Source organism: Ochotona princeps, chromosome 7 (genome assembly GCF_030435755.1).
Source record: "Ochotona princeps isolate mOchPri1 chromosome 7, mOchPri1.hap1, whole genome shotgun sequence".
Taxonomy (NCBI): Eukaryota; Metazoa; Chordata; class Mammalia; order Lagomorpha; family Ochotonidae; genus Ochotona; species Ochotona princeps.
Window position 1 is genome coordinate 33,886,090 of NC_080838.1, and position 22,768 is coordinate 33,908,857.

Genomic DNA, 22,768 nt, shown 5'->3' on the forward strand with positions numbered 1-22,768 from the left:
CATCTGGACATGTCAGTCTCTGCTACACTTACATTATACATCCCCTTACACACAAAGTCAGAAAATCCACAACAGGGAGAAAGCCAGAAAATATACAACAACATGAAGTTAATGAACATGTTACAGAATGACCGATGCATCACTAAAGTGATGAAAAAGAAAATAAAAAACCTGCTTGTAGAAGTTGATGTTACTGCATGAGTCATGTAGCACTGAAGAAATGGTAATAAAAGCTATAAAATCATGCCTACAAGATGTAGTAGAAATAGTATTGATTTTCTGTATTGTTCTTTTGGTCTCTATTTGGTTTATTTCTTCTCTAATTTTGATTATTTCTGTTTTTCTGTTGTTCTTGGGATTATTTTGCTACTGCTTTTGTAGCTCATTTAGCTGTACACTTACCTCATTTACCTGGTGTCTTTCTTATTTTCTGATGTAGGCACAATTGTGACAAATTTATTGGCAGTGGTAAGTATCCCATGTGTTTCTGTATGTTTTGTTTTTCACTGGTTTTAAGGAAATTTAAATTTTTAAATTTAAATTTGTTTGAAATTTCTTCTTTCTTTTCTAACCCATTGTTGTTGTGCAGCTTCCAAGAGTTTACAAATTTCCTGAGATATTCTGATTTATGGATCTCTAGCTTCACTCCATGGTGGTCTGAGAAGATGCATGGTACAATTTCAATTTGTATAAAGTTGGTGAAGCTTGTTTTGTGACCTATCAAACGGTCAATCCTGGAGAAGGTTCCATGTGCAGCTGAAAAAAATATATATTCAGTGTGCATGGGATGCAATGTTCTGTATATATCTACTAAGTCCATTTGTTCTAGCGTCTATGTTGAGATCTGTTGCTTCTTTGCTGAGTTTCTGTGTCGTCAGTCTGTCTATTGCTCTTAGTGGGGTGTTGAGGTCCCCCTATTATTATATAGCTGTCTATCTCTCCACTTAGGTGCATTAATTGTCTCATATAGCTAAGTGCTCTTGTATTTGGTGTGTATTCATTTACTATTGTTATTTCTACTTGATGGATGGTTCCTTTTATCATTATGTCGTGTCTCTTTTTTTTTATTTATTTTTTAATTTTTTGCCCAACCCCTTCCTGTACCCTCCCCCCTCGGGGGACCACCCCACCCCGTTGCCATATTACATTTTTGGTTTTTTTTTTTTTTTTTTTATTACATTGCATTATGTGTCATGGTTCTATAGGCATCTCTATCTCTTTTAATGTTTTTCATAGTGAAGCCTATTTCACCCGAGAGAATGGCTACACCAGGTCTTTTTCTTTTCCATTCGTGTGGAATGTACTCTTCCATCCTTTCACCTCAGCCTCCCTGTATCTTAATTAGATGCGTCTCTTGTAGATAGCAAGTGGAAGGATCCTGCCTATTGATCCATTCTGTTAATCTGTGTCTTTTGATGGATGAGTTTAGGCCATTTGTGTTCAGAGTTAATACTGATAGATTGTGAATTAGTCCTGACGTGTGTGTGTGTGTGTGTGTGTGTGTGTGTGTGTGTGTGTGTGTGTGTTGTGGTCTCTGTTTAACTTTGGTTCCTTTCTTGGGCTTTAATGGGAAGATTTCCCCCCTTGCCATTGTTGTTTATGATTACCTTCCTTTTTTTCTGACTTTAGCATATTTTTGAGTAGCATTTCTAGGGCTGGCTTATTGATGGCATACTCTTTTTTTTTAATTATAGAAGTGTTATTTGTATTTGTCAGTACTTGTAAGCAAACAAGATTTTTTTTCAGTAGATTCCTGAAAAATAGTCTATAACATGTATCACATTCAGACAATAGACTACTTTGCTATAAAGAAATAAGGTACTAAGTCATGAAGAAAATTTAAATATACATTATTACAGGCAGTTTGAAAAGGCCACACACCACATGCACGTTTACAAGTTACATGCAACTACAGAAAAGGAAAAGCTACAGAAACAATGAGAGTATCAGAAGTTGCCAAGGTTAAAGAACAAGAATGAAGAAATGCAGGACAGAATTTTAAAACTGGTAAAACTACTCCACATCACACCATAATGATAGATACCTATCACTATGCACTTGCTTGCTATCATACAATAAACAGAGACAATCAGCAGAATGAAAGAAATTTAGCAAACTGCACATTTGATAAAGGATTAATACCATGACTGTATAAGGTGCTCTACAAATTAAATGACAAAATAAATAATCTAGTTGAGAAGTGAGCAAAGGCTCTGAGTGGATATTTTTCCAAATAGAAGCTGAAATAGGGAGGACTGGTATATGACATAATGGGCTGAGCCACAGCCAGAGATGCTGGTGCTTCATTTCTGGTCCAGCTCCCTGCTAACGGCCTGGGAAAGCAGCATGAAGTAACCATAAAGGTTCATGGCAAAAAGCAAGCCTTAATAAGTGCAAATCTGAAACACTATTTAGGAGATGAGTACATCCCAGAAATAATGAATAATGTAACAAAACAATTTAATTGTATTACAAATGTGCAGATTAATTTTATGATGGCATACTCTTGTAATTTCCTTTTACTGTGGAAATGTTTTATTTCATTTTCAAACACAAATGAGAGTTTCGCTGGCTATATTACTCTGGGTTGACAGTTTTTCTCTTTTAGGGTCTGAAAAACATTACTTCATTCTCTTTTTGCTTTTTCTCTTCTGAGAAGTCAACAATGATTTTGACAGGTTTCCCTATATTTTCTGGTTTTGTGTGTGTGTGTGTGTGTGGCTTACTATTCCTTAAGTTCAGTTGAGGTGAACTTGACAACAATTTGTCTGGGTTACATTTTTTTGGATTAAATCTGTTTGGGGTCCTCTGCTCTTCCTGTATTTGGCTTCCGATCATGTTCCCAATGCTTGGTACATTCTCATTTATAATTTCATGAATACTTCCTGCGATCCTGCCTCTATTTGCACACCTTCAGGAATTCCTATAACTCTGATATTTGATGTTTTGATGGTGTCGTGCATTTCTTGGATAGATTTCTTGGCTTTATTCAGATTCTCTTCCAAATGTCTAATTAACTGTGTGTTCTTGAGTTGGTTATCTTCCAATTCCAATATTATTTCTTCTGCAGCATTCATTCTATTGTTGAGATATTCTGTTGTGTTCTTTAGCTCAAGTATTTCAGTTTGGACCTGTTTCAGATTCTGTCTCTGTGGTCTCTTTAAATTTCCTGAATTCTTGCCATCATAGTGTCTCAGAAGAGTTTTATTATGACTTTTTGTATTCCCTTTCTGGGAGATCCTCAATATTTTCATCCTGCAGCTCTAAGACTGGTATGACCTTTTGTTAATTTTTGAGATAAGTATTAATTTCCTCACTTACATTGTTTCCTGTTTTTGTTTCCTTTCCACATGGCCTTTTATCTGTGGCTTTTCTCATTCCTCTTGGTAATGTGTGTGCTCCTGTGGGCTTTTACTCTCATGTTTTGCTGGTGTTCTCTAAGGGGTTTAGGGTTGGGGACGCTGCTGAAGCGCAGGGACAGCCACTATGCACCTGCTTGGGCAGAGTTTCTCTCTGAGTGGCAGATGAAGTGCGTCAGAATTTGTCTTCTCCAAGTGGAAAATCAGGTTCATGCCACAGGGCACTAGCTCATTTTGCTATAATTTTTTTTAAAAAGGGAAAAAATTCTTGGCACTGATCTTAGAATCTATGTAGACAGGGGCATTTTTGTTATTAAGACAATTGGACTCTATCCAACTGTTTATATGCTATGTATACAACTTTCAGTTTATATTTTATATATATATATGAACTGTTTACATCATATACAACTGTCAGGATGATACCTTTAGTTAATAACAATGAAAAAAGCAAAGTAGCTGGTGTTGAATCATTTAGCACACTCTATGAAACAAATGCTTGGTTTGGAGATAGATGGAAGATCCACGCAGTCTCTCCACACAAATCTTATAATTGGTATGGAAAAGCACACATGTTGAGAAGATGAAGATGCTGGCATAATGTTTTGCAGGTGTCCAGCCAATAGTGGTTCAAAACTGTTTTAAATTTCTTCTTCAGAATGTCACAGTGCTTGATTAAATGGCAGTTAAAGTCAACAAAATGTGGTAATCGTATCAGCTATTAAGCCACAGTAGGATCAAGTAAAACAATTCTACAAATTATACAAATGAGAATGTGAGTTTAAAAATTTTAATAAAATATAATTATCAAGTGTTAGGGCAAAACTGGGTAACAGTAAAGCTTACTAAGAAGATTAAGTATTCAAATGCTGGTAGGCTTTCCTGGGAATGTCCTGACCATTTATTTTTCCATTTATATATCAAACCCTTAAGTCCATATCCACCATGGCTATCCATGAAGTTTTCTGTTGAACACTAAATCTTAAAACATCTCAATTGCTGGTGACAGAAAGGGAAACATTTTGGACACACATGTTGAGAAAAAACAGCCCCTAGTTGCTAGCTTTGGGAAAGAAGTGCAGCTTCTTAGTTAGCATCGAGGAAAAGCAAGGGACCTGCTTCTTCCCGATGGCATTTTGGTCTAAGCAGAAGTCAACCCGGCGCTGCGAGACTTTCCTGTTCACCAGCGTGAGGAGTTCTGTGAACTCCAAGGAGGAGCCGTATTTTCCCAACATTTCACACAAATCCTGAATGTACCATGAGCCATTCACAGTTTCCCGATGAGAATAATATCCTAAGAAAGAGGAGGAGGAGGAGAAAATAAAAAGGTCACAATGTTTCCTGGCTTTCAGTTGCAAGTTATTGGCAAAAACATTTACATTCCAGTTACAGAAGGTCTCAACAATCCTTGAGAAAGACTGAGATACACCCACAACTTGCAGATCATGTTACTTCTATAGTTTGATATCAGAGTCACTAAGAAATCCCCAGGATGGCAGCCAGTCATCCTGAGAGATGAGAATTACAGGAGTGTGCGTGGTGAGGCTGAGGGAGATGGCAGCTGAACCAGAGGCTCTGGCAACCATCTCACCAGGAAAATCAAGTGGACCAGCTGCTCACACACAGAACCACCCTTACAACGGCCGAGGAACTGCTTCAGACAGCGGCAGACTCGCTTTGAGCACAAGAACAGTAACAGGCAGCAAGGAAAGAACTGCCCACATTGCCCCTCTGCCAGTTCCAAGGAGATCCAAACCTCTTCAGGAAAACAACAGCCAAAAACTTCCCCTGCCTTGGGGAAGATACGCATGTCCAGGTAAAGGAGGCCCACGGGACCTGGATGGACATGACAAGATTAGATCATCATTGTTTCATGTTGTAGTCAAACTCTCAAAAGCACACCACGAGGAAAGAATTTAAAAGTTTCCACGCATGTGGGAGACTGGAAAGAAGTTCCTGGCTGCTGCCTTTGGTCTGGCCCAGCCCTGGCTATGGCGGCCGGATGGGGAGTGGGCCAGTCATGGAAGAGCTGTGTCTCATTCCGCAACTCTCACTTGCAAGTGTAAATAAATCAAGACGAGAGAACGCATGCTTTATGTCATAACTCCCCCTCTAATAGCAGAAAGAAAGTGTAATATACACAGAAGAACATACTCCATTTAAGAAAAACCAAAAGCTGCCAGCCAAAGTTACACATCATAAACAGAGAAATCAATCATTTATAGGCTAAACTGACTAATCCTCCACCTCCAAGCACAGACACTGCTTCTGGTACCTGCTTGTGGCCTGGAAAAGCAGCTAGGTTTGGGCCAAGTCGTTTGGACCATGTACCTGCATGGGAAACCCAGAAGCAGCTCTGGCTTTTAGCTCCTGGCTTTGGATCAGCTCAGCAGACTGCTAAAGCCATTTAGGGAGTGAATCAGTTGATGGGAGATCTTTGTCTGCAACTCTGCCTTTCCAATGAAAATAAATAAATCTTAATTTTTTTTTTTCCCAATGGAAGCAAAGGAGGAAATTCATCACTACCAGAACAGCCTTAAAAAATATCCGTAAATTACTACACCCAGAGAAGAATGAGAATATTTGTGGAAAACAGACACGTAGAAGAACGGACAGGCAAAAGGGAAATGTGAAAGAATGAAAGCTCAATGAAGCACACTGCCCAACCACAGAAATAAACCAGCAGACCAAAGGAGATCCAGGAGAAACAGGAGCACTTCTTTTAAATAACAAGACTAAGTCGTTACTGACCCGTAATAACCTGGAGGGGTAGGTGTTGCCCCAGCCATTGTGGGCCATTTAGGGAGGAAGCCAGTGGATGGAAGACTGCTCTGTCTCTCCCTCGGTAACTCTGCCTTTCAAACCAATAAAATAGTTTTAAAAATTCAATGCTGATGCCATCAAGTATTGGACTGGACTGTGTTGGGGACTTTTTATTATTGACAGAATCTGACTGGCATCCTAACAGAGGTAGGGACACATACAGGCAGAGGGCAATGGCGGGTCCGCAGGCAAGCATGGTTCAAACAAGAACATGACTAAGGCTGCTTATGACAGTTTCACAGTCAGAATCCTACTGTGCAGGAGAAAGTGGAAAGTACCTCCTCTAAGATGTTCATTCTCACCGCTCTTGTTTACCATAACATTGAGTATTTTAGCTACAAAAATCAGTCAAGAAAGATAAGAGGCATTCAAATAGGAAAGGGAAAATGCAAATTGTCTCTCTGCAGATGATTCCGTATTCTGAAAACTCCAAGAGACCTACCACAGGCATTCAGTGAAGATGTAAGTATACAAAACCAAACACAAAATTCAATAGCATACATCAACAGGAAATTGTGAAGACATTAAGTTCAATAGCATTCATAACAGCTATTAAAAATAGTAATATAACCTAGGAATGAATTTACCCGAGGATGTGAAAGACCTCTACAATGAAAGTTACAAACACCAATGAATGAAATTAGAGAACGCACAAACACAAAGGACTCCTAACTTCTTGGGCTGGAAGAATCAATATTTTTAAAGTATTGATTTACTTTTATTTGAAAGTAGAGAATGTCAGTACGTTCTTCTATCCACTGGCTCACTCACATCAGGCTCACCAAAACTCAGCATGGGCCAGGCCAAAGCCAGGGACTGGTCTCCCACTGGATGTCAGGACCCCAAGCACTTCTGCCTTCATTTGCCTTCCTGACTACATTAGCAGGAAGCTGGGAACACAAGCCAATGAGCTGCAACTCAGACAAGCACAGCAATATGGGATATGCACATCCCAAGCAGTAGCTTATTGCCCACCCTGAAAATATGTTCTTTCGAGATTCAATTTACTTAAGAGGCAGAGAGGGAGGAAGAGAGAGCTGTATCTTCTGTCCACTGCTTACTCCCCAAATGCCTGCAACAGCAAAGATCAGCCTACGCTGAAGCCAAGAGCACAAATTCAACCCAGTTGTCCCATGCAGGTGGCAGAGAGCTGACCACTTGAGCCACTACCTGCTGCCTCCCTGTGCCATTAGCAGGAAGCTGGACCTCGGGGCACGGCCAGCACTGGCCTGAGGCACTGTGACAGATTCCCTATGGGATACAGGCAGCTCAGGCAGCATCTTACCTACTGTGCTACTTCCTGTTAGTGACATTCCATGCTATTGAAAGTGATTTCCATATTCAACACCATATGCATCAAATACCAATGACAATCTTCACAGAACTAGAAAACACACTCCTAAGATTCATGCTGAAGCACAACAGACCCCAAATAGTCAGAGGATTTTGAATAAAAAAGAATGTAATAGAAAGCATCCTAACATCAGATTTTAAAACATACTATCAAGGTACTGCAACTAAAGCAGCATGGTACTGGCATGAAGGCAGACACATACACCAAGGGAGGAGACACCTCAGAAATGAATTCATGTTTCTACTGACAATGATTCTAAATAAATCAACAAAAACATACACCTGAGAAGGGATATTTGGTGCTTGGAGACAATCCACACAACAGGAAATCAATGTGCAAAGTATTCATCTGACAAAAGATTAACAGAATATAAAAGCAACTCAAAATAGTCAACAACAAAAAGTTCAGTTACGAATTGGGCAAAGGGGATGCACTGTGGCCTGGTGGGTAAGGCCTGTGACTCCAACATCCCATGTGGGCACCAGTTCAGGTCCTGCTGTTTCGCTTCTGATCCAACCCCCTGCTAACTGCCTTGGAGAAGCCTGTGCATCTGTGTGGGGGACCTAGGTGAAGCTCCTGGCTTCAGCGTGGCAAAGGTCTGGGGAGAGAACCAGCGAATGAAAGATAACTCTTGCTCTCTGTATCTCGCTGTCTGTAGCTCTTTCAAATAGATAAATACATCTTCAAAAAGGCAAGAATACTAATATTTTTTAAAAATGGGCAATGGACATGAATAAACATTTCATAGAAAAAACACGAATGACCAACAGATGGACAAAGAAATGTTCAGTATCATTAGCCGTCATGAAGGTGCAGATCCAAAACTTGATGCCGTATCATCTCATTCCAGTTGGAATGGTTATTAACAAAACCACACAAAAAGCAACATTGGTAAGGCAAGCCTTGCGGGAAGTTGGCCAGAGCCAGTTCTGTGTCTGTGTTAAACACCAACATACCTTCAGCCACAGAGTAGCACATGAGGAAGTCGGCTCCAGCAGGCAAGGTGTAGACCGAGGCCGCATCCACCTCTGTCACGTTGCTCTCCTGTGCGCCTTTCTCATGATCCACCACATCCAATGGGATGACGGGCTCATCGTGTTTGTCTCCCCGACAGGCCTACAAGATAAGGAGGAAAAAAACGACCTTCTGTGCCTGCTGTTGTCTTCCCAGTGCTTCCAGTTTCCCAGGGAATGTAAAACAGCACACCTTGCTGCAGGGAATAAGAAACCACAGTATCTGTGGTTCAAAAACATTCAGATTTGGGGCCAGTGTTGTGGCGTAGCCTGGAAAAGTGCAGCCTGCGATGTGGGCAGCCCACAGGAGTGCCCGCGTGGGTGCTGGCTGCTCCACTTCCACTCCAGCTCTCTGCTAATGGTCTGGGAAAAGCAGCAGAGGGTGGCTCAGCACACACACGGGAGATTGGGATGAAGCTCCCAGGATTGGACCAGTCCTGCCCTAGATGTTGTGGCCTCCTGGGGAGTACAACCAGGTGATGGAAGATCGGTTTCTTCCCCTCTTTGAAATAAATTACAAAAAGAAATTTTCAATTTAAAGCCCACTCAAGCTGACACAGTTGTTTACCTATTTAAGCTTTTAATTAGTAGGAAACTGACATCTTCAACTCCACATCAAATTATGGTGGCTGAGGGATACTGGAGGGGAGGAGAAAGCTTCCACAGCTCTTAACATTGTTACGGATGAATCGCACATGTGGCTCCAAGGGTTATCATCTCCTTTGAAATCTTTGGTAAGGGTCTAGTGCAGTAGCCTAGAAGTCCTTGCCTTGCATGCACTGGATTCCCATATGGAAACTGGTTCCTACGCTGGTTGCTCCACTTGCCATCCAGCTCCATGCTTGTAGCCTGGTAAAGCAGTCAGGCACAGCCCAAACCTTTGGCATCCAGAAGAAGCTCCTGGCTCCTGCCTTCAGACTGGCTCTGCCCTGGCCTTTGCGGTCAGTTGGGGAGTGGACCAACAGATGGAAGATGTTTCTGTTATCTCCTTCTCCGTAAATCTGACTTAAATAAATATATCTTTCAAAAAATCTTTTTTAAGAAGGAGAAATCTTTGGTATGAATTTCATCAGAACACCAGCAGATGGGGTTTAGGGGGCTGGGCTCCTGCCGCAGACCCTGTAGAGAAGGAAATGGCATGGCCTGGCCTTCATGACAGTAATTCATGGTGCTCTGTGTTTCCACCTCAGTGAAGTGCACTTCCCAGGGCTGGTTTGGGAGGCCAAGGGCAAGTGCATTAGGCTGAACTGTGCTCTCCTTCCCCATCTCTGCCCTTGAGCCCCAGCTTGCTACCTCAGATTTGTATTTGGGTGCAAGGTCTTTCAAGGGGTAATCAAGGTTAAGTAGGTGCCCTGGGGCCCTAACCCAGCAGGACTGGCATCCTAAGAGGTGGGGACACAGATAAGCAGAGGGCAATGGTGGGTCAGCAGGCAAGCATGGTGCGGTGGGAACATGAAGCTGAGGCCTTCGAGGACTGGAGTTCCTCTTCTCCCAGCTCTCAGAGGCCAGTCAGAGTAGCTATCATGCTCAGTGAGCAGGCATCTCTCGCAGGTGTCCCTGGCCCTGGCCAAGCAGGAGAATCTGTTATTGTGAGAGCCACCTCAAATGTGAATCCAAATACTACAGAATGATAATAAAAATACTGAGAGGGTTTACATGTTACTAACAACTCAAAATGCAACTGTGGCCAAAATTCATACAGCACCTTCCCAATTACCACAGAACATTGCTCTGAGGAGGGGGAGTCAAGCCTGGTGGCCCACATGGGTGGCAGGGACAAGGACTTGGGCCATCCTCTGCAGCTTTCCCAGGCCATTAGCGGGGAGCTAGATCACTTCTAATCCAGATTCCTGCTAACGGGCACAGGAAGGCAGTAGATGATGATCAAGTCCTTGGGCCACTGCCACCCAAGTAAGAGACCTGGATGGACATTCACAGTTCCTGGCTTTGGATCGGTTAGGATCTGGCTACTGTGGCCATTTGGGGAGTAACCCAGAGGATGGAAAACCTGTTAAAAACAAATATCACTGAAATTGGCCTTAAGACTTTTATAATCACCACAGATTTTATAATTCATACAAGCAGCCTTACCTGAATGATGAATATCTTGGGTTTCCCTACTAGGCTTGGACATTTGTCTCCTTTGAACAAGGCAGTTAATGTCTGGATTTCAATTTTGGCATCATAGGCATAAATGTGATTGCCTTCGCCATGGCTCAGGAAGACACACACGAAGCAATCGGCATCTGCGTGGCTGCAGGTGGACGCTGCAAAAATGCCCAAGAGTGCACACAGAGATGAAGATGTCTGTCATCCACACAGACTCAGGACATTTACTAATACAGAACACAGACATGTAGGTGATTGTGAGAGAGGGAAAACTTGCTGTGCTTTAATCAGTACATCTGTAATGAGACACAGCTTTCATTACCATTTTATAAGTGATTTTTACAAAGTTCAGAGTAAGAGATATTGGCCAAATTTCAGTAGCTGTTGTGAAATACAGAATAAGGATCTAGAACATACCACTGTGAGGGTTGGGCGTTGTTCCTTTATAACCCAGGATTAAAAGTTTATCTGAGTGAACAGAGACCTTGGAACAGCTGGGGAAGGTCCAGAGGTACAACCCCAGCATGCCACAACTGAGGACAACGCTGGCGCAGCAGGCAGCAGCATCAAGAGCACAAAGGAGGCCCAAGTCTTCCTGGCGTGCAACCAGTCAAAGTTACAGTGGACTGTGTGTTAAAGACATTCTCTTAGACACACAAAGATCACTATTGTCAGTCACTGGCAGGTGATCTGAAAACCTCCGGGGAGCAGTGACCATCAAGTCATATGATCAATTAGCACAGCTTATTGCAGAGTGAGATGACAGAAACCATAATGTAGATACAGTGACACTGTTCAAAGCCAGTGATAAAATGGGGCAGGAAGCAACTGAACAATGGGTCTATCCCACCCAGTGTCTGCAGGATTTGCTTCTCAGACTTTAAATGCAAAATGCAGAAGTCATTTCATTCATTTCTTGAGTAGCAGATGGCAACATATGATCTATCACCTTTAAACCTCACAAGTCCAAATTTTTCCAAGCATCTCCAAATTTGATAACATTTCTGCCAAACCGATAACCTATGCTGTATTAACACATTTTGGGGTCCTGGGGTTGTGCACTGTTCGTTAAGCCATTGCCTATAATGTCAGCATCCCAAATGGGCAGTGGGTTGGAGTCCTGGCTGCTTCACTACTCATCTAGCTCCTTGCTAATGCACTGGGGAAAGATGGCCTTGGTCCTTGGTTACTGCAGTCATGTGGGAGATCTGCATGGAGATCCGGGCCCGTGACTTTGGTCTGGCTGAGCCTGGGTTGTTGCTGCCACCTGGGGAATGAAGTGTGTGTGTCTGTATCTGTGTTCCAAATCTGCCTCTGAAATGAATAAATCATTTTTTTCACCCAATACTTCATTGTCTGTACTTGTTTCTACAGAACAGAACAAAGCACTCAGTCCCATCAGAGGAAGAAAACAATTTGACAGCACAACTACCTACCTTCATGAATTTTGAGCAGTAGTTCTTCTGCTTTAAGGTTGTTAAAGCACTTCACTTCGAAGCCTAGCTCTTTAAACCTGGTGACAGATTAAACTGAACATTAGCTGATGAACTTCTCAGTGTTGTTGAATACTCTTACCTTGGAGGAATCTATCAGTATTGTCATGACAAATAAAATTTCCTTTTCCTTTACAAAGAACATATCAAATATTACAATCCTTGACCTCCCTCAGGAGGAAAACACTTAATTATATTGATAGCTGCTCCATTTAGGATATTTCTGTCTATGTGTAGATGATTTAGTGACAATATAACACCTGCTAACATGTACCAGAAGAAGGTAAAGAAAGCAAGTGAGGGCCCGGCGGCATGGCCTAGTGGCTGAAGTCCTTGCCTTGAAAGCCCCGGGATCCCATATGGGCACCGGTTCTAATCCCAGCAGCTCCACTTCCCATCCAGCTCCCTGCTTGTGGCCTGGGAAAGCAGTCGAGGACGGCCCCGTGTGGGAGACCTGGAAGAGGTTCCAGGTTCCTGGCTTTGGATCGGCGCAGCACCGGCCGTTGCGGCTCACTTGGGGAGTGAATCATCGGATGGAAGATCTTCCTCTCTGTCTCTCCTCCTCTCTGTATATCTGACTTTGTAATAAAAATGAATAAATCTTAAAAAAAAAAAAGAATGTGGACGAGCTCTTAAAGGATCCAAGCAAGGCCCTGGGACCACCATCACTGCCCACAAAGAATGACAGATCCTTTGGCACTGCTCCTCAAGTGTCCTCTCTGGACATGCAGATAAACCTGGTCACCTGTGGGTGAGCCTGTCCCGGTCTGCATTGGTGCCCCGTCTCTCTGGCAGCATTAAGTGCCAGAAGAACCACTCGTGATTGAAGATCAAGGCGATCCCTCTCCTTTTGTGGTCCATTTTGTACTCCTCCGCCGGATCAAACACATCCCTGTTAATGAGAAGTATCAACAATTATATCTAGGAATGAGCTTGTGCCAGCCCAAGGGCAACATGGGGACGGAGGCAGGTCAGCTGTCTCCTGCTCTGCCAGGTGGATGGTCTGCCAGTGTACGGCACCAGCTGGTGAACAGAAGTCACATGCCGCTTGGCGTGTTACACGTCCTCCCGTCCCCAACAGCTGCGTCTTTTCCTCATGTTCCCATTATCCCATGTCCAAGGACAACAGCCAGCTCAGGATCAAACTCTAGGTCCTCACCCAAGCCAGACCAATGACTAAGCATCCTGAATATCTCCCAGCCCTTTGATAATCAGGTGCATCCACTACCTTACTCTTCTATCAACCAACTCCCCCAGAAGCTAAAACTCTTCATATTCAGTTCTGCTGTCTAGCTCCAGATCCCACTCTTGCTCCGAATTCATGTAAGAGATTTCTATTCTTTAAAAAAAAAATAAGCAAACAAAAACAAAACAAAAATCATAGCACATTTTAGAGCCCAACACCGACATCTGATTTGGGCAACAGTTCGCTTTCTAGGTGCTTCACTTCTAATCCAGCTCCCTGCAATTTCCTGAGAAAGCAGCATGACGGCCCAAGTCCTTGGGCCCCTACACCCACATGGGAGACCCGGGGAAAGCTCCCGGCTCCCAGCCTCGGACCAGCCCTGCCCCGGCTGTTGCAGCCTTTTATGGAGTGAACCAGTGGATGTAAGATGTCTGTCTTTCTTTGTGCGTAACTCTCTTTAAAGTAAAATAAATAAATCTTTTTAAAAAATGTACATTTTACCTTTTAAAGAAGGCATCTGTTTCTATCATGTTCTGCTCCCCATCTACAAAAAACAAAGTTGACTTTTGTTAACATTTTGACTTCATGTGGTCCAATATGGCATGAGCTCCCACCCGACTTCTGACTTCCAAATGCAAAGACCCCAGAAGTGACAGGAAACTTCTCAGTAATACAAGAACTCTATACTAACAGCTCAAGGTGTTCTTGACCTCTACTCTGACTTGCAAGACAGCAAATACTCTTAGAAAGGGAAAAAACACCACACAGCCCATTTCTCATAAAGCAGGACAGTCTGTGGTGAGCGAGCTCAAATGTAACAGCACAGCACTTATTCAGGCAGAAAACATTTGTGCAAATATTTCCTGAAGGAGGGAGGACCCGAGTCATGTACAGCTGACCCAGCCCTGGTCAACCCTGCATCACCCTCTGATCTGCCCAGGAAGCTAAAGGCAAGGCAGGGCTGCCCACGGCTTAGCAGCTGCATCCCCTGAAGGATACACCTGCCTCGATATCCTAGAAGGGAACCCTTCTCTTCCTGCTTGCTTATTAATGTTTATTTATCGGAAAGGTGTGTACACACACACACACACACACACACACACACACAGTGACACATTGGAGAGAAGAGGCTCTTTCCTATTCTCTGCTTCCCTCCCCAGCTGCCCACAGTAGCCAGGGTTGGGCCAGCCTGAGCCAATATATCCATCCAAGGCTTCCATGGGTGCAGTGACAGCCCACGTGCCTGGGTCTCTTTCTCCTGCCTCCCAGGGCGCTGACAGGAATCAGAGGCAGGACTCCAACCCAGGCACTCTGACAGTAGCAGCAAGCATCCCCTGCGGTGACTTGACTCATTGTGCCACAAGGTCCACCCCTCCCTTCTCACTGGGTCAGATCCCCACCCTCCAGGGCGCCTGGCACCATTTCCTCTGCTCTCCAGAACAGTGCTGAGAGAGAGCGTTCCATGCTGATAGAACTGCTCTTAGTAGTACTCTCCCACGGATGGAAGCTACTGAGCCCAGGAAGGGCAGCTGCTACAACTGAGGAACTCAAATGTTTACAAATTTTCTTAAAAAAAATCACTGATTTTTATTTGAAAGACATATTGCTACAGAGAAAGAAGGAGAAACAGAAAGTGAAGAGAGAGATCTTCCATCTGCTGGTTCGGCGGCAAAATGGACACAATGGCCAGAACTGCAGTGGTTGGAAGTCAGGAGCTAGGAGCTTCCTCTGGGTCTCCCACACAGGTATAGGGGCCCAAGGATTTGGACCATCCTCTACTGCTTTCCCAGGTCACAGGCAGGAGCTAACTCAGAAGAGGGGCATCCTGGATGTGAACTGCTGCCCATATGGAATGCTGGTATTTACACATGGCGATTAGTGTATTATGCCACGGTGCCAACCCAAATTTATTTTCAATCAATTTAAATGATCATGTGTGGCCAGCAGCTTCTGTACTGGGCAGTGTGGAAAGTGCAGCATCTTCCACAGTAAGGACCTGGCCACCATGAAATCTCCTGTTAGCTCATGAAAACCACATCTTAGTGGGGGAGAAAGCTATGGATAAAGAGGAACATGAGCAGTACAGAAAGATGTGCCCCTTAGCTGGGGTCTCTCAGGGAAGAACGACTGACATGCACCCCCAACCAACAGGGATGTGTCCTCTTCCCCAGCGAAGTGTTTCCTCCAGACACATCCCTTACACTGAAGAGCAGATGAGGTCATAATCTGGCTCAAGCCCCCTTCAGCAGTCCTTTCCCACTCATTCCTCCCAAAATCCACCCTGGCAAACACAGATTCCTGCAGGCCAACCTAGACGGCCAGCCTCGGATTGTGGGAGGAAGGAGTGATAATTGAGCAGTGTGTTTACCGGAGGGCCCAAAGCAGCCTATTCCGTGGCTGCCCCGTCTCTGCTTGGGGCATCTGCAAGGCAGGTGGGCAGGCTCTTTACAACTCACACTTGTCCTGGCACACTCTGCCCCACAAACCTGCTTGATGGAGAAAGCAAAGGCCTGTCATTCCTCCCATGTGCCATAGCAGCCCAGGACCTGCCTGTTTCTGATAGCTTCACCTTCTTAACTTTCAGTTGACTAAATTGTGAACTAACAGAACTGCTTTACACCTAGAAAATGAAATCCACCTGTCCACAAGCCAACTGTCCCCTTCAGCCCCGAGCTCTCTCCTGCTCAGCCTGATAAGCAACCAGTCTCTCAACTGGTGGAGAGGGTGGCTGTAGCTTCCCTGTTCTTGTTCCTGGCCCCAAGGTTCGCCAAAGCTGTGCCCCATACAGAGCACAAAACTAACCCCACTCCTGAGGCAGAGCACCAGACAGCTCCACTTCTTTCATTGCCTCTTAAGTGAGAGTGAAAGTGAGACAGGAAGGGAGGGGGAGAGAGGAAGAGAGAAGGGCCAGGGAGAGAGGGAGAAAAGGAGAAAGGAAGAAACTAAGAAAGGGAGAGAGAGAGAAGGAAGGAGGGAGGGAGAGAACGAGTGATTTCAATTCTCTACTAATTCACTTCAGAATGGAAAGATCAGGAACTCAACAGGGTCTCCCATGTGGCTGGCAGCAGTTCAAGTTCCCAAGTCATTATCTGCTGTTTCAAGGTTGCTTCACTGATTCCCCGTATCATTACAGCAGCGTAGTGCCTCATGGGCAGTGCTGCGTCCCTCAGCTAAGTGTGTCCTGACAGTGCGGGTGCGGATGGCGCAGACCCTGCCGGCCAAGTCACTTGAATACTCATTTTAGCTGATTGGTCTGGGCAGATTGAGCGGCACTTTACAGACTGAATAGACCATCACAGTCCCAGAAAAAAAAATTGTTTCCGTGTTACTGTCCTTGCATAGTGTAAATTTAAACAAATCCATGCTTTCCATCACAGCGATACACCTGAGCTTCAGACAGCATAAGGGGCCTGTCCCTCTGCCTCCTCTGCCTACGACAGCGTTCCTTCGAAGGCAGGGTCATCATATATGGCCTCTAAGGAAAAACATCGGTTCCATAAGCAGTGTTTTCTTTTTTCTGTAAGTCTGTTTTTTTTTCCTGAGAGTACAGTCAGAAATGGAAAACTGTGTTTACAAGAAAAATGGTTTTCTAAAACCATCGTGTCATCCTTTTTACCCAATGAAAGTCTGCATGAATATGCTCAGAATCGGACTGTGCCAGGCCCTGTGCTTGCTAGAACATACAAGAATCTGCTCTGGGAATACCTCAAAGTTTCTTTGGAGATCTCCCGAATCGAACTGCTGGACTCAGAACTCTAACCAAGAAAAGACAGAAGACAGAACAAGTCAATCATTCATCTCAGCTATATGCTGGCAGCGAAATATGGGGCAAACGGAGACTTTATGATGGACCATATCAGTCAGTGGACGACCTCATCGAGCGAAACTGGCAGCGATTCATAACTGGAGAACTATTAAAACCACTTGAGCAAATATCTCAGAGCATGCCCCACATCCGGGACTCGGGGTGGGTGGGAAACTGGGTGGGGCTTCTCCCTCAATATCCCCCTTTACCTCAGATGCATGATGGAAACAATATGGACATAATAGTATTACCCACTTCCCTATACCCCCTGAACCTTTTTTTTAACCGTAATTAACTATGTAAAGATTGTCAACAACAATACAATAAAATAAATTAAAAAAAAAGAATATGCTCAGAATCTAGTATCCAATGTTCTCTTATCCTGTAAGTCTACAGAATGTATTTAATATATTGGATTTATTTGTACATACTCAGATTGGTATTTGTGTATGGAATTTTGTGCTTTATTCAAAACTTCATTTTTCCCAACTCTTTGATGAGTGGGATAGTAAATGTATAGATACAGAAATACAAATTACTGTTCCTGCAGAAAGGTGATTGTGAAAATAAAACCTGGAACTACATAAACATAAAAAAAAAAAAGCTGGATCAGGAAAAAAAAAAGGAAGCTGTATCAGGAACAGCCCAGTGAGGACTTAAAGCAAGTGCTCACTCTGACCTAGGTGTCAAAGAGGCATTAACTCATTGCTTTGCCAAATGCTTGTCCCCTGGTCATGCATCCTTGATTGGGTCTATACAGCTCTTTTTATTCTCAAAGGACCTTCCCAACACTTCCCAGATGACATAATTTGAGATGCCAGTCCAGGTGGTCTTAGCTTATTCAAGACCTATAGACTTAGAGATAATGAGTTAGTTTTACGAAGCCAGTTAGGTAGGTCAGTTCTTGGGGGAAGGGGGACTGTGTAGGTGCAATGGGTTAAGCTACTGCTTGCAACACCAGCATTCCATGAAGACCAGCCACTCCACTTTTGATGTAGCTCCCTGCTAATGCGCCTGGGAAAGCAGCAGAAGATGGCCCAAATCCTTGGGTCCATGCTACCCCATGTGGGAGACCTGAATGGAGCTCCTATTTCTAGGCTTTGATCTGTACCAGCCTGGGGTTTTTGTGACCGTTTGGGGAATAACCAGTGGATGGAAGATTTCTCACTCTTGCCTTTTATATGAAATAGATACTTTTAAAAACTCCATTTCAATTTGAAAGTAAACAGCTTTGGCAGTCTTAGTAAGACAGTTTAAAAAATTGCCAAAAAGAAAAAAAGATAAATAAAAGGGTTTTGTTGTTATTTTAATGCTATGACTATAGAGGGAAACTGAGTCCAGAAGCTTTGCTTCTGCTCCTGCTGAACTCTGAGTGCATTCCCTCTGATCCTTCATGTGAACTTTCACCCAGTGTGACGTGAGTGTGTGAGCAGACAGATCCGTTCAGTGCACTATGATGACATGCACAGGGGATTTCTTAGAAGACGACTGCAGACGCCTCATTGCACAGAACCTGATCAGCTCTGCAGCTGGTGGCTCCACAGCTCACAGCAGCGCTGACACTGGGAACGCAGGAGAGCTTCTGCTGGCGCCTGGCACGGGCCTGCAGCAGGCATCACAACGCAGTCTTGGTGACCCATCCCTAATGCAGGAACGCACTTGGCAGGAGGCAAGACACCTTGCACAAACTACGGGAAAGATACCACTGTGAAGCAGCAGCTGGTTGTGCCTTAAGGGAAAACGGGCAGTGAGGAGGCAAAGGATGTGCACCACACACCACTGCCTGCCTTAGGGGACAGGTACCAGGTTATGACCACTGCCAGTGCAGGTATCACTCTAGATGTTGGGAATGCTTACAAAATCTGTTACAGTTCTTGTGGAAACTTTGTTTCTCTCGCATTGGCACAAAGTTGTGATGGGGAAGGGGAAGCCCTAAAACTATAGCGGGGTAGGGGAGAATCAGAACCAGGTGATTTGCTTTTTCAAGCTTTTTGCCATCACCAACACACACACACGCAACCACGAACACCTGAGCAGCAGACTTTGCCTGGCCTTTTTTGTTGGGGTTTGTAGTTCTCACTAGATGACTCATAACCCATAAGAGATGAAGAAATCCCAGGGGAGGCTGAGTGCTCGGTTGGTCATTTTTTTTCTTTTTTTTTCATCTCACAAAATGCAGCTATGGATTCCAGGCAGCTTATTCCATACTTCTTGCATTTTCCCTCAGTACTTAGATCAGCCAAGTACTGAGATCATCTTTTCATCAGAAACACCACCAGGGTGCTCAGAGGCTGGCAGCTGGCATGAGGCACAGGGCTGGTGCTCCTGACATGGGGCACAGAAGCCCCAAACACTGTGTCTCAGTCCTGAAGCTGCCTCGCACCACTGTGCCCACCACCCTGAGCTGCAACCGCCAAGCACACAGGGGAGTCTTGAGCTCTTCCTGTTTCTGTTCTTTCAGATCAATAGATCGTATCTTCTTGTTGCTTAAATCTGCACAGGTCTTACAAAACCAATCGCCCCTTTCTCTCCTCACCCCCTTTGCCAATTCCTTCAGAGAAGCCCACCAACCACCATCTGCAGGACAGCCTGCATTGTAGATACATAATCTCCCCTCAGCTCCATGGCCCTGAAATTGGGGTAAGTGGGTGGGGCTTGCCAGAGGTGGAGCTGGGGTCAAACACCAAAGTCCCCACCAGTCACCCCTGGCATCATGGAGGGCCCTCCTACCCTTCTAACCAGCATGTTCGCTTGTCCAACCTTTAGTCATTCTGCTAACACTGCATTTTCCTCAACTGCCATGTCTCTGCTCTCTCTTACATTGCCAATAATGCTACTTAACATCCCGCCCTGAGTAACCCACATTAGACTTAGACGATGGCGCGGCCAAGTGGACAAGAGGAAGGTAGCAGGTGAGCAAAGGATCAGGCAGGATCAGCCCTGGTGCAGGGTCAGGGAACCCCTGCCCCATGCCCACTTCTCACCACCTGTTGGAAAAAAGCCGGCACAGGACACAGCCTGCCCTGTCCCAGGCCACTGGTGAGCTGCCCCTATGGCTTTCATAATTTGCCTTTGGAGCAAGCTTTTCATTGTGCTGCTGTAAAATAAAGGCTTGCTCCGTGACCCTAGGTTAAGGCGGGGAGTTTTGTTTTGTTTATTTTTCTGCTAGAGTTTAGGGATAAGGGCAGAGCAAGGGGGAGAATATGTGGAGGAGGAGGGGACAGCCGGACCTCACCAAGGCCTAGCCTTCCCCTTCAGGCTAAGCCCGGTAGCCACAGACGCCCAGGCACACTGCCAGTTAACATTGCTTGTGTTGCTACTCGGTTTAGCCACTTCTTTTTCCTTTTTACGCAAAAGCACGTTAACAAAACGAGATTCCGTTCCCCAAAGTTAACTTTTTCCTAAATCGCCAAGTGCAAAGTGGGGGAAGTCCCAGCCATTTAAAGTTTAAAAGGCCGGACGCCAGCCAGCAGCTCCCGGGCAGCGGACAAAGACGGTAGGGGCACGCCCCAGGGCCAACCCAGCTCCGACAAGGAGGTGAGGTGGCAGTGACGGCGGCCGGGGCCCGGAGATACCGTGCGGTACCCAAACCCGAAGCTGCCCGGATCTCACCCAAGTGCTTACCTGCGGGATTCGCCGCCTTTGGAACCCGTCCAGCATGTGCGGGGGAGCCGCGCGTCCCCTTGGCTCGGGGCGCCGGGCCTGCGTCCCTGACGACCAGCCTGCGCTCACGCACCGCGCGCGCACCTGCCCGGCGTCCCCGCGCTGCCCCCCGCCTACCTGCACAGCGAGCTCCGCGGAGCCCAGTCGCCGAGCTCATCGCGGGATCAATGGTCCGGTTCGGCTCCGCTTCCTGAATCCCGGGGCGCTCTGTCCCCGCCCCTTCGCAGCCGCTCCGCCCCCGGACGGTGGCTTCCGGCCACCCGCAGCCCCCCGAGGCTCCCGTCGTACCCGCCCCGGGCTTCCCTCCTATTTCGTGTTCCTGGTCCGTGGCTCTGCAGCGCGTGGGCCCCAGGTAGGGCAGGTGTTCCCGCCCTCCTCCAAACCCGGAGAGCCAGGGCCTCGGGGAGTGCAAGCTGCCCCGCGGAGGCGATGTTGCCTCACCTGCGCTGAGCTCAGCAGGCCCAGGTGTTTGCTCTTCCCACTCCCTGGCGAGTTGCAGGTTCATGGCAAGTCCTTACCGCTGTGAGAGGGCCTCGTTGAAATGCTGTGTTTTAAGGGATTGGGCTAACAAACAACAGGAGACCACAACCGGGTTTTCAGCTCTGACCCTCACAGGTAGATCACATGAAAGGAAGCCATTAGCAAACTCACACGATTGCAGCTTGTTTTCTCACCCTGAAAATGCTGTCTGCAGGAGTGCAAACCCGAGGTAGCCCCTCCTTGGGTGGTTGCTGTAAGATGGAGCAGCTGAAGATGGTTTCATCCAACTCTTCAGGCTTCGGAATGTAGAGGGCCAACGGAAGATCTTACTGTTACTATTTTTTATAAGCAAGCAAACAAACAAACAAAAAACCCCACCAGTGTGTGTGTGTAAATGTAGCCTACTTACAGCTAAGAAAACATAGAAGTATATACTGAGGCAGTATTTCCAATGCATTCAAAATTTATTTTTTTTACTTTATTTTTTTAAGATTTATTTATTTTTATTACAAAGTCAGATATACAGAGAGGAGGAGAGACAGAGAGGAAGATCTTCCCTCTGATGATTCACTCCCCAAGCGACCACAATGGCCAGAGCTGCTGCCGATCCAAAGCCAGGAGCCTGGAGCCTCTTCCTGGTCTCCCACGCAGGTTGAGGGACCTAGAGCTTTGGGCTGTTTTCAGCTGCGTTCCCAGGCCACAAACAGGGAGCTGGGTGGGAAACAGGGCTTCTGGGATTAGAACCGACACCCATATGGGATCCCGATGCATGCAAGTGAGGACTGTAGTCACTAGGCTACCACACCAGGTCCTCATTTTTTTTTACTTTCAAAACATTTGCTATTATGTGATGCGTAAATAAGGGGCAAAAATTTGATACACAAAGATTGAAAGCTGACAGGAATGCCTGATTCTTACTACATCAGAAAACTAGTTTATGAAATTGAAACTGAATGTTTAGCTTATCATTACTCCCAGGAATGACGTAGCTATGAGATAAAATTGAGTCCAGAGGTGATTATCAAATTGAACTCTGGTCACTGTTTGCAGTATTTACTGCACTAACTTTTTAGTAGTTTTTTTTCCTGTATAGAAACCACAGGAATATTCTGATTCCTTCACTTAAGAAACTTGAGAGCTAACAAAAAATATAACTTTTCAGCAAAGAGACTGGGTCAGTAGCTAAACTAGAACAATTTGAGCAACAACATAAATAGTATCCAAGGTATAAATTCATCTCAAGATGTTTTTAAATCCATACAGGCCCACACTGTGCGCTGCCAGCTAAGTTGCTGCTTGTTCAGCAGCAGCCCGTGTCAGAACACTGGTGCAGGTGGTTCCGGCTGCTCTGTTTCTGAGCCAGCTCCCTGCTAACGTGCCTGGGGGAGCAGCAGCAGATGACCCAGCTGCTTGGGCCCCTGCCACCCATGGGGGAGACTCAGGTGGAGTTTCAGGCTCCTGGAATGCAGAAGGGGAGTGAGCA

The 22,768-nt window shown here is 45.3% G+C and overlaps 1 protein-coding gene across 2 annotated transcripts; it reads right to left on the minus strand.

Annotated features, from left to right (window-relative positions):
• Positions 1 to 4,164: 4,164 nt before the first annotated feature.
• On the minus strand, positions 4,165 to 21,049 carry LOC101516136 (caspase-6). Of its 2 annotated transcripts, none has more exons than XM_012929635.2 (7): positions 20,767 to 21,000; positions 13,839 to 13,881; positions 12,897 to 13,043; positions 12,095 to 12,171; positions 10,641 to 10,816; positions 8,493 to 8,652; positions 4,165 to 4,653 (listed from the first exon to the last, which is right to left on the minus strand). In XM_012929635.2, the coding sequence occupies exons 1-7, from the start codon at positions 20,960 to 20,962 to the stop codon at positions 4,412 to 4,414; spliced, it is 1,041 nt and encodes a 346-aa protein (XP_012785089.2). In that variant the 5' UTR covers positions 20,963 to 21,000; the 3' UTR covers positions 4,165 to 4,411. The 2 variants fall into 2 exon arrangements, with proteins under 2 accessions (XP_012785089.2, XP_004594614.2); XM_004594557.3 differs by having other exon boundaries at positions 4,166 to 4,653; positions 20,923 to 21,049.
• Positions 21,050 to 22,768: the final 1,719 nt, after the last annotated feature.